Source organism: Oncorhynchus masou, chromosome 8 (assembly GCF_036934945.1).
Source record: "Oncorhynchus masou masou isolate Uvic2021 chromosome 8, UVic_Omas_1.1, whole genome shotgun sequence".
Lineage (NCBI taxonomy): Eukaryota > Metazoa > Chordata > Actinopteri > Salmoniformes > Salmonidae > Oncorhynchus > Oncorhynchus masou.
The window spans coordinates 14114758-14130467 of NC_088219.1; the positions used below are offsets into that span (position 1 = coordinate 14114758).

The 15710-nt window shown below is 43.1% G+C and overlaps 1 protein-coding gene across 1 annotated transcript; it reads left to right on the plus strand.

Annotated features, from left to right (window-relative positions):
* Positions 1–720: 720 nt before the first annotated feature.
* On the plus strand, positions 721–15694 carry dpp3 (dipeptidyl-peptidase 3). Its single transcript, XM_064971556.1, has 18 exons — positions 721–807; positions 5708–6038; positions 6330–6419; positions 6515–6652; positions 6801–6875; positions 7131–7224; positions 7344–7474; positions 10649–10779; positions 10881–10939; positions 11049–11243; positions 11807–11919; positions 12187–12279; positions 12542–12604; positions 13634–13758; positions 13882–14002; positions 14229–14408; positions 14541–14703; positions 14888–15694. Exons 2-18 carry the CDS (start codon positions 5769–5771, stop codon positions 15028–15030), a joined length of 2184 nt encoding a protein of 727 aa, XP_064827628.1. The 5' UTR covers positions 721–807; positions 5708–5768; the 3' UTR covers positions 15031–15694.
* Positions 15695–15710: the final 16 nt, after the last annotated feature.

Here is a 15710-nt window from a genome sequence, read left to right on the forward strand (position 1 = left end):
GAGGCAATACGCCTGATATGGACAGTGATGGTGCAGAGATGGCAGGAGCAGTGGAATAGAGATACTAAGAGCAGGCATTTATTTCAAGTACAGAGGAAAGTTGGAGAGGACGGCAGGAAGGGACAGAAGAGAGGAGGCTATTTTTACAAGAAGGTGGGACAAGCTGGTTGAATAAGACTTTAAATGTGATAGGAAAGCATCCAACAGGAAATTGTGATTAATGTCAGGAAATAGAGACTGTGGAGCATGTATTGCTACAGTGTGGGCAGTTTCAGAGGGGAGAAGATAGGCTGAGATCTAGTATGAGGGAGAAGAGGATACAAGAAATTTGTTTAGAGTATATTGAATAGATATAGTCTCAAAAATGTTGTTTTTCTTTTTTAAGAGCAACTGGGCTGGCAGGTAGGATTTGGTTTGGGGGACTGAGTGGGCAGTGGTTTAAGACACTGTATCAGAGTGCTAGAGGTGTCACTACTGACCTGGGTTCAATCTCGGGCTGTATCACAACCGGCCATGATCGGGAGTCCCGATCTGTGCACAATTGGCCCAGTGTTGTCTGGCCAGGGTAGAATGTCATTGTAAATAATAATTTGTTCTTAACTGATTTGCCTATAAAACTATAAAAAATAGTTGATCAATGTCCCTAGTCCGACACTCCAGTACAGCAGGTGGCGGTAATGCACCATAACTTTGGATAAACCCCCCACCGAAGAAGAAGACAGGCGGGCTTGGCATTGAACGAACATAGGAAGTGAATTTGAGAGTGAGATTGCAATTTGACGTTCAGACGTGTCCACAAATAATCAGGTAGTGTAGCCTAATACAAACTTGATTTAACGGCAACAAAAATACACCATAATCACTGCTGGATGTTTCTTTGTAACCTGATTAAAGGCTTGCGTATTGTGAATGTACAGTAGCAAGCGACAGAGGATTTACTCACTCAACGTTAGCTACCCGGCTGACTAGCTAGCTAAGGTTAGCTGTTAGCCAGGGGTGTATTCATTACAGAAACCGTTTACTGTGAACCAAACCGAGAAAATGGAACGAAACAGAGAGGGGCCTAAACTCTCGTTTGCATTCACAAAACGTTTTGTTAATAGATGAAACTTTTGCAACAGAATCGGCGTAATGATTACACCCCAATACATAGCGGTAACTGAATAACAAGCTACCGGCTACTACCATGTTCCACTATTACTATAACGTTATATAAGTTAAAAAGTGTATGTTTTCGAATGAACACCGGCGTTACGAAATTTCTTTTCGCGGCAATCTATATTGCAAAATCTGGAGTTTATCCTAGCTAACTAGTACCTTAATGTTTTATTGAACCAACACATTCGCTCCCACTGGCTAACCTAGCTAGATGGCTAGTAGCCAGCAGATCCGACCCGCTTTATTTCAGTTGCACTCGGGTCAGAGAGACTTTATATTTAGGTTGAAGGCCACAGCATGCTCCACATCCGAAACAGTTTGTGCTTACATTTTGTGACTCGTGGACCTTTTGTAGGCCAAAATAAAAAAGTATTTATACACTGAACAAAAAAATATAAATGTAACATGCAACAATTGCAAAGATTTTACTGAGTTACAGTTCATAAAGAAATAATTCAATTTAAATACATTTATTAGGCCCTAATCTATGGATTTCAAATGACTGGAAATACAGATACCTTAAAAAAAATGTTTTTTAGGGGTCAGAAAACCAGTTAGTATCTGGTGTATCTGTATCTGGACCACCATTTGCCTGTTTCAGCGCGATACATCTCCTTCGCATAGAGTTGATCAGGCTGTTGATTATGGCCCACACAACGCCATACATGTGGTCTGCGGTTGTGAGGCCAGTTGGAAATACTGCCAAATTCTCAAAAATGATGTTGGAGGTGGCTTATGGTAGAGAAATGAACATTCAATTCTCTAGCAACAGCTCTGGTGGACATTCCTGCAGTCAGCATGCCAATTGCACGCTCCCTCAACTTGAGTAATCTGTGGCATTGTGTTGTTTTAGTGTTTTATTGTCCCCAGCACAAGGTACACCTGTGTAATTTAATCCGTTTAAATTTAGCCGTTTAATCAGCTTCTTGATATGCCACAACTATCAGGTGGATGGATTATCTTGGTAAAGGAGAAATGCTCACTAACAGGGATGTGCACAACATTTGAGAGAAATAAGCTTTTTGTTTGTATTGACCATTTCTGGGATATTTTATTTCAGCTCATGAAACATGGGACCAACACTTTAATGTTTATATTTTTGTTCAGTGTATATGAACTCGGGAAGAAAAAGAAACGTCCTCTCACTGTCAACTGCGTTTATTTTCAGCAAACTTGACGTGTAAATATTTGTATGAACATGACAAGATACAACAACTGATACATAAACTGAGCAAGTTCCACAGACATGTGACTAACAGAAATGGAATAATATGTCCCTGAACAAAGGAGGGGTCAAAATCAAAAGTAACAGTCAGTATCTGGTGTGGCCACCAGCTGCATTAAGTACTGCAGTGCATCTCCTCATGGAATGCACCAGATTTGCCAGTTCTTGCTGTGAGATGTTACACCACTCTTCCACCAAGGCACCTGCAAGTTCCTGGACATTTCTGGGAGGAATGGCCCTGTCCCTAGCCCTCACCCTCCGATCCAACAGGTCCCAGACGTGCTCAATGGGATTGAGATCCGGGCTCTTCGCTGGCCATGGCAGAACACTGACATTCCAGTCTGGCAGGAAATCACGCGTAGAACGAGCAGTATGCCTGGTGGCATTGTCATGCTGGAGGGTCATGTCAGGATGAGCCTGCAGGAAGGGTACCACATGAGGGAGGAGGATGTCTTCCCTGTAACACTGCCTGCAATGACAACAAGCTCAGTCCGATGATGCTGTGACACACCGCCCCAGACCATGACGAACCCTCCACCTCCAAATCGATCCCGCTCCAGAGTACAGGCCTCGGTATAACGCTCATTCCTTCAATGATAAACGCGAATTCGACCATCACCCCTGGTGAGACAAAACCACAACTCGTCAGTGAAGAGCACTTTTTGCCAGTCCTGTCTGGTCCAGCGACGGTGGTTTGTACCCATAGGCAACGTTTGTTGCAGATGATGTCTGGTGAGGACCTGCCTTCCTTACAACAGGCCTACAAGTCCTCAGTCCAGCCTCTCTCAGCCTATTGCAGACAGTCTGAGCACTGATGGAGGGATTGTGCGTTCCTGGTGTAACTAGGGCAGTTGTTGTTGCCATCCTGTACATGTCCTGCAGATGTGATGTTCGGGTGTACCGATCCTGTGCAGGTGTTGTTACACTTGGTCTGCCACTGCGTGGACATTCAGCTGTCCGTCCTGTCTCCCTGTAGCACGGTCTTAGGCGTCTCAGTACGTACGTTGACATTTATTGCCCTGGCCACATCTGCAGTCCTCATGCTTCCTTGCAGCATGCCTAAGGCACATTCATGCAGATGAGCAGGGACCCTGGGCATCTTTCTTTTGGTGTTTTTCAGAGTCAGTGGAAAGGCCTCTTTCGTGTCCTAAGTCTTTATAACTGTGACCTTAATTGCCTACAGCTTACACTGTTAGTGTCTTAATGACTGTTCCACAGGTGCATGTTCCTTAATTGTTTGGTTCATTGAACAAGCATGGGAAACGGGATCTAAACCCTTTACAATGAAGATCTGTGAAGTTATTTGGATTTTTACAAATTATCTTTGAAAGACAGGGTCCTGAAAAAGGGACGTTTCTTTTTTTACTGTGTGTGTGTGTGTTATTATTATTTTTGGTAACTCAGTCTGGGTCTCAATTTTTGAGAGTTAGAATAATAGAATACACAGGGTGCAATTTAGAAATGTGGTTGTGCATCAGCAGTTACTCAATACCATTGTCAGCAAAAAATGATTTGATTGCTAAGTTAGTCTTGGGGCCAGCTATCTAAACTTGTAGTAAGCATGGTTGAATTATAGACCTGGGTGGGGCCCATTGATAATCCGTTATATTTAAAACGGCGAGCATTTTCGTCAACCCTTTTGCAAAATGTGTAGAATTGCCGGAAATTAGCTGAAAAACTGCACATTTTTCTCTACTCCGTGGCAAAATGAGTAGAATTGCATGAAATTCGTTAGAAAAATTCTAAATCTTCTCTCCTCCCCATTGCAAAATGTGTACATTTGCAGGAAATTAACTTTAAAAAAAAAAGTTTTAATCTTCGTTGTCACGAGGGGAGCTTTCAAAATGTTTCTCGGAAGGTGGGGGTTCCATTTTTTTGTGGCTCCCACCTCCATCAAAGTTACCCATCCCCGATCCAAACCGCTGTGAAATATATTTTCCATAACCAAAAATATTGTATTTTCAGCTGTGTGAAGCTTGTGGACAAAACTGAAAGTAAAAGCTAAACTTAAAAACAGGAAGCATAGAAATAGCCCCCATAGAACAGATCTACCACTTTTTAGACTTGCTTTCAATGAGAATGACAGATTTATAACTCACATTTCTATGTGAATTTGGTCAGGTCACCCAAAAAGTTACATATTTTAGTTTTATGGGTGTGTCTACACTTGACACTTACATGTCACTTCCACAATTAGAATCGAAGATCGGGTCTAGTCGCATTGTAGTTGGATCAGAGTGGCAGGTAGCCTAGTGGTTAGAGCGTTGGGCCAGTAACCGAAATGTTGCTGGATCGAATCCCCGAGCTGACAAGGTCAAAATCTATCGTTCTGCCCCTGAACAAAGCAAGAATTTGTTCTTAACTGACTTGCCTAGTTAAATGTAAAAAGAAATATAACAAATTGTTCAGATCTGGTTGACAACATCAGGTAGTGGTCAGGGACACATAGTGTCCAGCTTTCTCCTCAGTCTGGACGCAATCAGGCTATCGAAAGCACATGCTGTGGGCGACGACAGCAGTGCTCTGCACACAAGTCTCCATAAAACGTGGTTTTGGGAACAAGAAGCACCTTTTTTCATTAAATGTTGGATGAAATACGTTCCTAGTGTGTGAGGAACGTGTTTGCTGGCTTCATAAAATAAATTATATCAAAAATATATATTTTTGTTTGGCTAGTGTTATGCTAACCTGTTAGCTGGATAAAGTAGTTGCCATTAAGTTGTGTTATCAGATTTAGCATGTTCCACCATTTGCAGAATGCATACAGGCGTTGGAAAAAAGGAATCAGGACACAATGTGAACATGGTGCACATTTAAATGTAGCTGACGCATGACGTGTTTGGAATTTCATGATCACAACTCACATGATTAGAATCAAAAGCTGCATGATCTGTCAAGTGTAGACATGGCCTGAGTTAACGCGGAGCCGGTGCGAGATATGGTTTGGAAAATGTACCTCAGTCCAGGGATGAGAAATGCATTGTACTCCTAATTGTCCCATTTTTCCCAACTGTTACACAGAAGATTTAAAGACTTCTAGTCTTTCCGTAAAACTGTCCTTTTCGTCCTCCTGCTAAGTAGCAGAAGCCACAGCAGCCATGGAATGGCAATGTCAGCCAATCTGCTCCTTCCTTGTTAAACGTGATGTAGCTGTCTAGCTAGTATTGCTTTATCATGCAATCTATTTAGTTAAAGCTACAGCTAGGAAGGATTCTCAGAACTTCTCACCCGATGACTTGAGACATAATGTTAGTGTGGAAATGTAACCATACATGTAGAAACATTTCTTGCAGCTAATAATATGCATTTCGTTTACATCTACAGATTCTCAACAGTGAGTGTTGCGTTAAAGAGGCAGCTGCAAGCGTCCAGATTGTTGTTCACCATGGTGGACTCTCAGTACTTCCTCCCCAATGACATTGGGATCTCTGCGCTGGACTGTACTGAAGCCTTTCGCCTGCTGTCCCCTAGAGAAAAGCTCTATGCACACTACCTCTCCCGGTCTGCCTGGTACGGAGGACTGGCTGTGCTGCTGCAGACCTCGCCCGAGTCTGCCTCCATCTTCGTTCTCTTACAGAGGCTGTTCCGCAAGCAGCCAGCAGCACAGCTGGAGAGCATAGCCACTGCAGCTGGACTTAGTCCTGAAGAGTACCAGGTCAAGTAATGCACCTGCCTACAGAGCCTTGAGAGAAAAACTGAGTCAAACAATGTTTTCACCATAGAATTCGGATTTGTGTATACACACACACACACACGCAGTGATGGTAGAGGCTTAGAGTTCCATTAGAATATAGGCTTTAGAGGACAAACTACACTGTGTGTGGAATATGTCACACATCCACTCCACCTGCTCATACTCCCAGCCACTCAGCCTGTTGTAATAAACATGTCTTCTGTAACTCCGCCTGACTAGACAATAATAGCTATTTTTCTTCCGTATTTACAGGCCTTTCTTGTTTATGCTGCTGGTCTCTATGCCAACATGGGAAACTACAAGTCATTTGGAGACACCAAGTTCATTCCCAACCTCCCCAAGGTAGATCATCCTCGCTTTTAGAACTGAATGTATTATAAAAAAAGCCTTGACATAATCACGGCGGTGGCCTTTCATAACCACTCATTGCGGTATAGGAGAAGCTGAAGGCCCTTGTGTGGCAGAGCCAGGCATTCCAGGACAGCCCCAGTGAGATGGAGGCCCTGTGGGACAGCTGCTCCACCCTCCTCTTCTCCCTGGAGGACCAACAGAAACAGCTGGGCTTGGGGGACAAAGTGAGAGACTTCATGATGCCAAGCTCTTATCTCACTCATGCCTTATGTGGTGATGGGTTCTCTTATTGGCAGCCTTAGTTGTTTGAATAAATCCTGTATACTGTAGCCTAGGTGTTGATAATGATGTTACTTTATTTCTTGTTCTCAGGGAGTCACCACATATTTCTCAGGGAACTGTTGCTTGGAGGATGCAGAGTTGGCCCAGAAATTCCTGGATTCAAAGGTATGTATTCAAGTTGGTCTTATTTCTGTGTTATTAGTATTTTAGTATTTAGGCGGCAGGTAGCCTAGCGGTTAAGAACGTTGGGCGTAACAGAAAGGTCGCTGGTTCGAATCCCCAAGCCAACTAGGTGAATAATAATCTGTTGCTGTGCCCTTGAGCAAGGCACTTCACCCTAATTGCTCCTGTAAGTCACTCTGGATGAGAGCGTCTGCTAAATGACTAAAATGTACATTTATATAAGTGTCTCCTTTACAGAACCTGAGTGCCTACAACACACGACTGTTCAAGAACAAATCAGAAGAAGGCAAGGCCAGCTATGAGGTGCGCCTGGCGTCAGCTGTGCAGAAGGGTGAGAGTGCCATGTCCTTTTTAGAAAGCTATGCTAATTGAGGAAACACTAGTTATTTTTCTGTCAATGTCAGTAATGCATTCTCTTTATTAAATCCCCTGTATCTGTCATCGCTGTAGACTGTGCAGTGGATGGGGAGGGAGATAGCAGGTGTGGCAGATATGACTTTGAGGACTGTGTCTTCATGGTGTCCAGGGGAGACTATGCTTACCTTATGAAGAAAGTGAGTGAAAATCTGGAGAAAGCAAAGGTGAGTTCAAAGACAATATTTTAATTCAAATGTACAGTGCATTCGGAAATTATTCAGACCCCTTGAATTTTTCCACATTTTGTTACGTTACAGCCTTATTCAACATTGGATCAAATTGTTTTTTCCCCCTCAATCTACACACTACCCAATAATGACAAAGCAAAAACAGGTTTTTAGACATTCTTGCAGTAAAATAAATGTATACAAGTATTCAGACCCTTTACTCAGTACTTTGCACCTTTGGCAGCGATTACAGCCTCAAGTGTTCTTGGGTATAACCCTACAAGCTTGGCACACCTGTATTTGGGGAGTTTCTCCCTTCTCTGCAGATCCTCTCAAGCTCTGTCAGGTTGGATGTGGAGCGTTGCGGTTTCATCAGACCAGAGATTCTTGTTTCTCATGGCCTGAGTGTCCTTTAGGTGCCTTTTGGCAAACTCCAAGCAGGCTATCATGTGCCTTTTACTGAGGAGTGGCTTCTGTCTGGCCACTCTACCATAAAGGCCTGATTAGTGCAGTGCTGCAGAGATGCTTGTCCTTCTGGAATGTTTTCCCATCTCCACAGATGAACTCTATAGCTCTGTCTCTATAGCTCCATCAGGTTCTTGGTCACCTCCCTGACCAAGGCCCTTCACCCTCAGTTGCTCAGTTTGGCCGGGCGGCCAGCTCAAGAAGAAGTCTTGGTGGTTCCAAACTTCTTCCATTTTTAAGAATGACAGAGGCCGCTATTCTTGGGTACCTTCAATTAGAGGTCGACCGATTATGATTTTTCAATGCCGATACCGATTATTGGAGGACACAAAAAGCCGATACCGATTAATCGGGCGATTTAAAAACATTTTTTTTTTTACATTTTTATTATTATTTTTTTTTACAAATGTGTATATACACACACACATTTTTGTAATAATGACAATTGCAACAATACTGAATGAACAATGAACACTTTTATTTTAACTTAATATAATACATATGGGCTTTTGGATGGGTGTTCTTAAGGTGATTCCACAGGTTGGTGGTATGTTTTGATTTAGCCGTTGCTGACCCCATGCTTACATCTTTATCACAAATAAGACACCTTGCTTTCCCTGGTGCCAATTCCATGTCACAGTCCCACACTGGTGCTCTGCTTTTCTCTGCCATCTGTAAAACACACACAGCTCTGAAGTGACAATGATGCTGAAGAGTCTGCTTAGGAGACAAATACTCTCAACTGTTTGAATAAAAATAGAGTTTAAGTTGCCTGTGATGAATGTTGAAAACAAAAACTGTAATTTCTATATGCAGGAAATCCTATTTTAATAATGGACATGGTAAGAATTGACTACCAAAGTGTGAGTCATAATTCCCATGACACCTAGCGAAATCTGAAAAGCGGTTCCTTCATTCATTTATTCCATAGGATATTTTTAGATTCACTTAAAATAAGGTCTGTGTTTCATGTAGGCTTACACCACCTTGACAATTGTATAACTGTGTAGATATCCATAGGACAAGGTAACTCTGATCAATATTGGCTAAATATAAGCGAAGATCATTTTTTTTGTATAGTGGATTTATGAAAATATTTTGACAAACGTTACCTTATCCTAGTGAGATTTACACAGGTATCAAAACGCAGAGGTGGTTTAAGCCTGAACAAAACACAGACCTTATTTGAAGTAGATCAAGACGTTCTCTATGGAAGACATGAACGGTAAAATAACGAAGAACCCCTTTCAAGTTCAGCTGCAAGTTATTACAGGAATTATAACGCGTCAACTATTTCTCTCTAAACCATATACCTTTGACTATTACGAGCCTGCTGCTGCCTACCACCCCTCAGTCAGACTGCTCTATCAAATATAAAACCAGACTTAACTATAATAAACACACAGAAATACGAGCCGTAGGTCAAATCCGGAAACTATCACCTCGAAAACAAAACGTTTATTCCGTTCCGTATTTTATCTAATGGGTGGCATCCATGAGTCTAAATATTCCTGTTACATTGAACAACCTTCAATGTTATGTCATAATTACGTAAAATTCTAGCAAATTAGTTTGCAAAGAGCCAGGCGGCCCAAACTGTTGCATATACCCTGACTCTGCGTGCAATGAACGCAAGAGAAGTGACACAATTTCACCTGGTTAATATTGCCTGCTAACCTGGATTTATTTTAGCTAAATATGCAGGTATAAAAATATATACTTGTGTATTGATTTTTAGAAAGGCATTGATGTTTATGGTTAAGTACACATTGGAGCAACGACAGTCGTTGATTGATTTTTTTTTTATAAGATAAGTTTAATGCTAGTTTACAACTTACCTTGGGTTACTGCATTCGCGTAACAGGCAGGCTCCTCCTCGTGAGGCAGGTAGTTAGAGCGTTGGACTAGTTAACTGTAAGGTTGCAAGATTGGATCCCCCGAGCTGACAAGGTAAAAATCTGTTGTTCTGCCTCGTTCCTAGGCCGTCATTGAAAATAAGAATGTGTTCTTAACTGACTTGCCTAGTTAAATAAAGATTAAATAAAGGTTGTGAAAACTTGAAATCGGCCCCAATTAATCGGCCATTGCGATTAATCGGTCGACCTCTACCTTCAATGCTGCAGACATTTTTTTATTACCCTTCTTCAGATCTGTGCCTCGACACAGTCCTGTCTCGGAGCTCTACGGACAATTCCTTCAAACTCATGGCTTGGGTTTTGCTCTGACATGCACTGTTAACTGTGGGACCTTTTTATGTAGACAGGTGTGTGCCTTTCCAAATCATGTCCAATCAATAACATTTACCACAGGTAGACTCCAATCAAGTTATAGAAACATCTCAAGGATGATCAATGGAAACAGGATGCACCTGAGTTCAATTTTGAGTCTCATAACAAGGGGTCTGAATAAATGTAAATAAGGTAATTCTGTTTTTAATACATTTGCAAAAGTTTCTAAAAACCTATTCTCGCTTTGTTATTATGGGTATTGTGTGCAGCTTGATGGGGAAAAAATCAAGAAAAAAAAAATCTATTTTAGAATAAGGTTGTAATGTAACAAAAATGTAGACAAAGTCAAAGGGTCTGAATACTTTCTGAATACACTGTTTTTTTTGTCCCTTTATCAATTGAAAAGTGTTTCAAAACTACTAGTGCATCTTAGAAATGTGTGTTTGGTCTCGTGTCAACGTCTTGTCCTTGATGACAGGACCATGCTGCCAATGAGAACCAGAAGCGAATGCTGGAGGAATATGCACAGAGTTTCACCTTTGGGTCCATAGAGGCGCACAAGGAGGGCTCTCGTTTCTGGATCAAAGACAAGGGACCCATCGTTGAGAGGTGAGAGAGCACTGCCCTCCACATTTGGCCTTCCACTCAGGATGAAATAGAAGTAGCAATTCCTTAATTTTCTGTTCTTCTTTTTCCCATTTCTCTCCTAGTTATATTGGCTTTATCGAGAGCTACAGGGATCCCTTTGGTTCCAGGGGAGAGTTTGAAGGTACAAATGAAGAGGCAAAGCATGTGTCATCAATATCACCCCTTTTATCACGACATGTTTTGGAAGACTCCTTGGTGATCTTATTGGGGTTTGTCTTTGCTTCCCTCAGGCTTTGTGGCTGTGGTGAACAAGGCCATGAGTGAACGTTTTGCTAAGCTGGTGAGCTCAGCCGAGGTGCTGCTGCCAGAGCTGCCTTGGCCAAAAGACTTTGAGAAGGACCGTTTCCTCCTGCCAGACTTCACCTCCCTGGACGTACTGACGTTTGCTGGCAGTGGCATTCCAGCTGGCATTAACATTCCCAACTGTGAGTGCCACCTCCAACGGACTCTTTATCTCTTTAATATTGACATGACTGATCCACAGTTTCTTATGGTCTTGGAAGGATCTCTTAATCATCAAATCAAATGTATTTTATATAGCCCTTCTTACATCAGCTGATATCTCAAAGTGCTGTACAGAAACCCAGCCTAAAACCCCAAACAGCAAGCAATACAGGTGTAGATGCACAGTGGCTAGGAAAAACTCCCTAGAAAGGCCAAAACCTAGGAAGAAACCTAGAGAGGAACCAGGCTATGAGGGGTGGCCAGTCCTCTTCTGGCTGTGCTGGGTGGAGATTATAACAGAACATGGCCAAGATGTTCAAATGTTCATAAATGACCATCATGGTCAAATAATAATAATCACAGTAGTTGTCGAGGGTGCAGCAAGTCAGCACCTCAGGAGTAAATGTCAGTTGGCTTTTCATAGCCGATCATTAAGAGTATCTCTACCGCTCCTGCTGTCTCTAGAGAGTTGAAGACGGCAGGTCTGGGACAGGTAGCACGACTTCAGCTAAACGTTAACTCTGTGTGTCTGATCTGTGTCCAGATGATGACATCAGACAGTCGGAGGGCTTTAAGAATGTCTCCTTGGGCAATGTGCTTGCTGTGGCCTACGCTACCCAAAAGGACAAGCTCACATTCCTGGATGAGGAAGACAAGGTAATGACAAGCTCACCTTCCTGGATGAGGAAGGCGAGGTAAACGACAAGCTCACTATGACCAAAACTGAAAGCAATTGTCTTGGAATGGTTCTGGACTATCTGACATGAAAAATAGCTAGATACATTTATGGAAAAGCATTAAATAAATGTTAAAATCCAGGTCATGTGGCATTATTGCACAGAACACAGGGCCCTATCAAAGATACAATTTATGTCTCAGTCGGATCTTTGTCAGTTCCTTCAATGGTTGCTCTCTGTCTTTCAGGATATGTACATTAAGTGGAAGGGGCCCTCCTTCGAGGTGCAGGTTGGCCTCCATGAGCTGCTGGGCCATGGCAGTGGGAAGCTCTTTGTCCAGGTGAGCGAGAGAGTCCTCTCCATCCATGCTCATGTCATGCATGGTCAGTCTTTGCATCCATAGCCTAGTCCATGCATTTGAGTGCTTACATTTCTCCAGCTCACTCACCCCCCCCCCAAGCTGTTTACCATAACAGTGGCCAGGTAACCGCTTTGCTATTGATTGAACTGCACATTGCTCCTTTTAATATCTAAATGTATGGTTTTTAGTTACAGCCATTGTGAATGATTAAGTGTATCATTATGTGCTGTCACGTGTACAGGATGAGAAGGGGAATTTCAACTTTGAGCAGGATAATGTTCGAAATCCTGAGACTGGAGAACAGGTGAGTCTATACATCAGTCATTTGGTATCATAAGTTTTCTTAATTCTTTGCTTCTGAGACCGCATCATTTATTGTCGGGGTAAAGCACATGACCAGAAAAATGTGGACACCTGCTCGTCAAACATCTCATTCCAGTATCATGGGCATTAATATGGAGTTGCCCCCCGGGGGGCATTGTCTTGCTGAAACAGGAAAGGGCCTTCCCTCAACTGTTGCCACAAAGTTGGAAGCACAGAATCGTCTAGAATATAATTGAATGGTGTAGCATTGATTTTCCTTCACTGGAACTAAGGGGCCTAGCCCAAACCATTATCCCTCCTCCACCAAACTTTACAGTTGGCACTATGCATTCGGGGAGGTAGCATTCTCCTGGCCTCCACCAAACCCAGATTCATCCATCAGACTGCCAGATTCATCACTCCAGAGAATGCGTTTCCACTGCTCCAGAGTCCAATGGCGGAGAGCTTTACACCATTCCACCCAACGCTTGGCATTGCACATAGTGATCTTAGGCTTATGTGCAGCTGCTTGGCCATGGAAACCCATTTCATGAAGCTCCCCATGCTTCTTCCAGGGGCAGTTTGGAACTCGGTACTGAGTGTTGCAACTGAGGACAGACCCTTTTATGCGCTTCAGCACTCGGCGGTCCCATTATGTGAACTTGTGTCGCCTACCACTTCGTGGCTGAGCCGTTGTTGCTCGTAGACGTTTCCACTTCACAATAACAGCACTTACGGTTGACCGGGCAGCTCTAGCAGGGCAGAAATTTAACAAACTTACTTGTTGGAAGGGTGGCATCCTATCACGGTGTCATGTTGAAAGTCATTGAGTTCTTCCGTAAGGCAATTCTACTACCAATGATTGTCTATAGAGATCGCATGGCTGTGTGTTCGATTTTATACACCTGTCAGCAAATAGCCAAATCCACTCATTTGAAGGGGTGTCCACATACCTTTGTAAATATAGTGTATCTATGATCTTGAAATTTCTGGTTTAAGTATTGTCTAAAGTATGGTTTATGTGCTTCAGATCACCACCTGGTACAAAGGCAATGAAACATGGGACAGCAAATTTTCCACTATTTCTTGCTCCTATGAAGAGTGCAGGGCCGAGTGTGTGGGGCTTTACCTCTGCCTCAACAAACACGTGCTCAGGTATCTTTACGCAAGTGCACACACACATACTCTGTTACTCACTGAAGCTACATGAATATATAAACAGTGATCTTATATGGGTCAGGATGCTCTAACGAGGATGATGTCCCTGTGGGTTTGCAGTATCTTTGGCCATGAGGACGAGGATGCAAAGGAGGTGGTGTACATCAACTGGCTCAACATGGTGCGAGCTGGCCTACTGGGCCTGGAGTTCTTTACCCCTGAGAGCAAGAGCTGGAGACAGGTCAGCGGAGTTCAGTCCTTTGTATAGTACAGCCTATCATGCTGTCTTTCTTACTCTAAAGCTCTTTTGAATTGCTTTCCCACTGACTGAGCACTAGCCCGTGAGCCAGCATGATCTCAAGTGCTTACATGAATGGTTCGCTGCAGTGTTAATCAGTCTGGTAGTATGAGGCTATATGTGACCCCTTGTATCTGTTTGACTGAACCTCCTGTTGTCTCTGTCTCAGGCCCACATGCAGGCTCGCTTTGTGATCCTACGGGTGCTCCTGGAGGCTGGCGAGGGGCTGGTGACCCTGAAGGAGAGCACAGGAAAGGATGGGCGCCCAGATGCCCTCATAACGCTGGACCGCAGCAAGGTCCACACTGTGGGCAAAGCTGCCATCGAGAGGTTCCTATGCAAACTACAGGTACAGTCGTAGAAGCCTAGAAAATGTCTTGGTCATGGCTGGGATTACAGGGGTAAATTACCAGCATCAATATTCAATTTAAAAATCTAATAAAGTCTCCTATTTGACCCATTATAATCCATGTCCCTGCAGGTTATCAAGTCCACAGCTGATGTGGAGGGAGGCAGAGCTCTGTATGAGGGCTACTCAGCTGTGTCAGACACTGGTTCTCACAACTTCCTGCGCCTGCGGGAGACTGTTCTCCTGCGCAAAGAGGCTCGCAAGATGTTTGTTCAGGCCAACACAAGGGTCAAAGGTCAGTCTTTTTCCCCCTGTCCTAATGACAAGACACATGTCTACATTTTAAATGGCCCTTCATATATCTTCCTACTAAGTGGTCTACTTTCTTGATAATAAGGCTTTTTTATCACCCAGCCTAAACCATTCTACTGGCACATATGCCATTGTTGTTCTAAGACTTGATGTATTGTGTGATGCAGGTGAAAGTGTGGAGCTGGTGGAATATGAGGGTAGTGCAGCCGGACTGATCCGCTCCTTCACAGAACGGTTTGCAGATGACGCTGAGGAGGTGGAGGCCCACCTGCTAGAGCTGAACAAGAGGGATGCCCCCTGCTGGTGCTGAGTGAACAGTGCAGATACAGTCAAAGCACTGCTAAGACCCAGACATGCTACTGCCCTGCCCATGCCTGCTTCTGACTGAAACATCCCTGGTCTGTGTGGACTTTTAAGAAAGGATCTTTCACTGTCAAATGCCTAAATCAGTCAAGGGTAGAATGCACATGTGGTTATGGTTGTAATTGGGAGACATTCAACCCCGAGGCACAGTTTCAAACTACGTTAAGTCCCTATCATTATACAGTTATTTCCCTCTTCCAATATCAGGAAGGATAGGAACAGTGTAAACAATCTGGTGTTGAAAGGACCTAGTGGTAGGAGCTTTTAGTCAGTTTGAAACAAGAATATTAAAAAAAGCTAAGTAACTCAAGGGGACTATACACGGTCCACCATCAACTGTGTCAATCAAATCCCAACCACAGTCTTATTAAGCTTTTGTTGACACATTTCAATTGCTCTTTGTCTTGACAATGTTCTTTTTATAGAACTCCTTCCAAATAATGTTAATCATATGATAAGCTTTTTGTCCATTGTGTCCAGGGCACTTGAAGCCACCACTGTGACATGGTCAAAGGCAAAGCATTGTCAAAGGGTCCACAGTACTGTAAGTCTCTCTTGGTTAGGTTGTTGAGAAACAACCTATACAAAAATACATTTGATTAAAACAATAAGACCGATGTCTGTTTT

Coding starts and splice junctions, on each gene's coding strand:
- dpp3 (XM_064971556.1), top strand. CDS start 5,769: ATGGTGGACTCTCAGTACTTCCTCCCCAATGACATTGGGATCTCTGCG. Junction 11,920..12,186: donor TCCTGGATGAGGAAGACAAG/GTAATGACAAGC, acceptor TCTGTCTTTCAG/GATATGTACATTAAGTGGAA. Junction 14,409..14,540: donor GGTTCCTATGCAAACTACAG/GTACAGTCGTAG, acceptor ATGTCCCTGCAG/GTTATCAAGTCCACAGCTGA.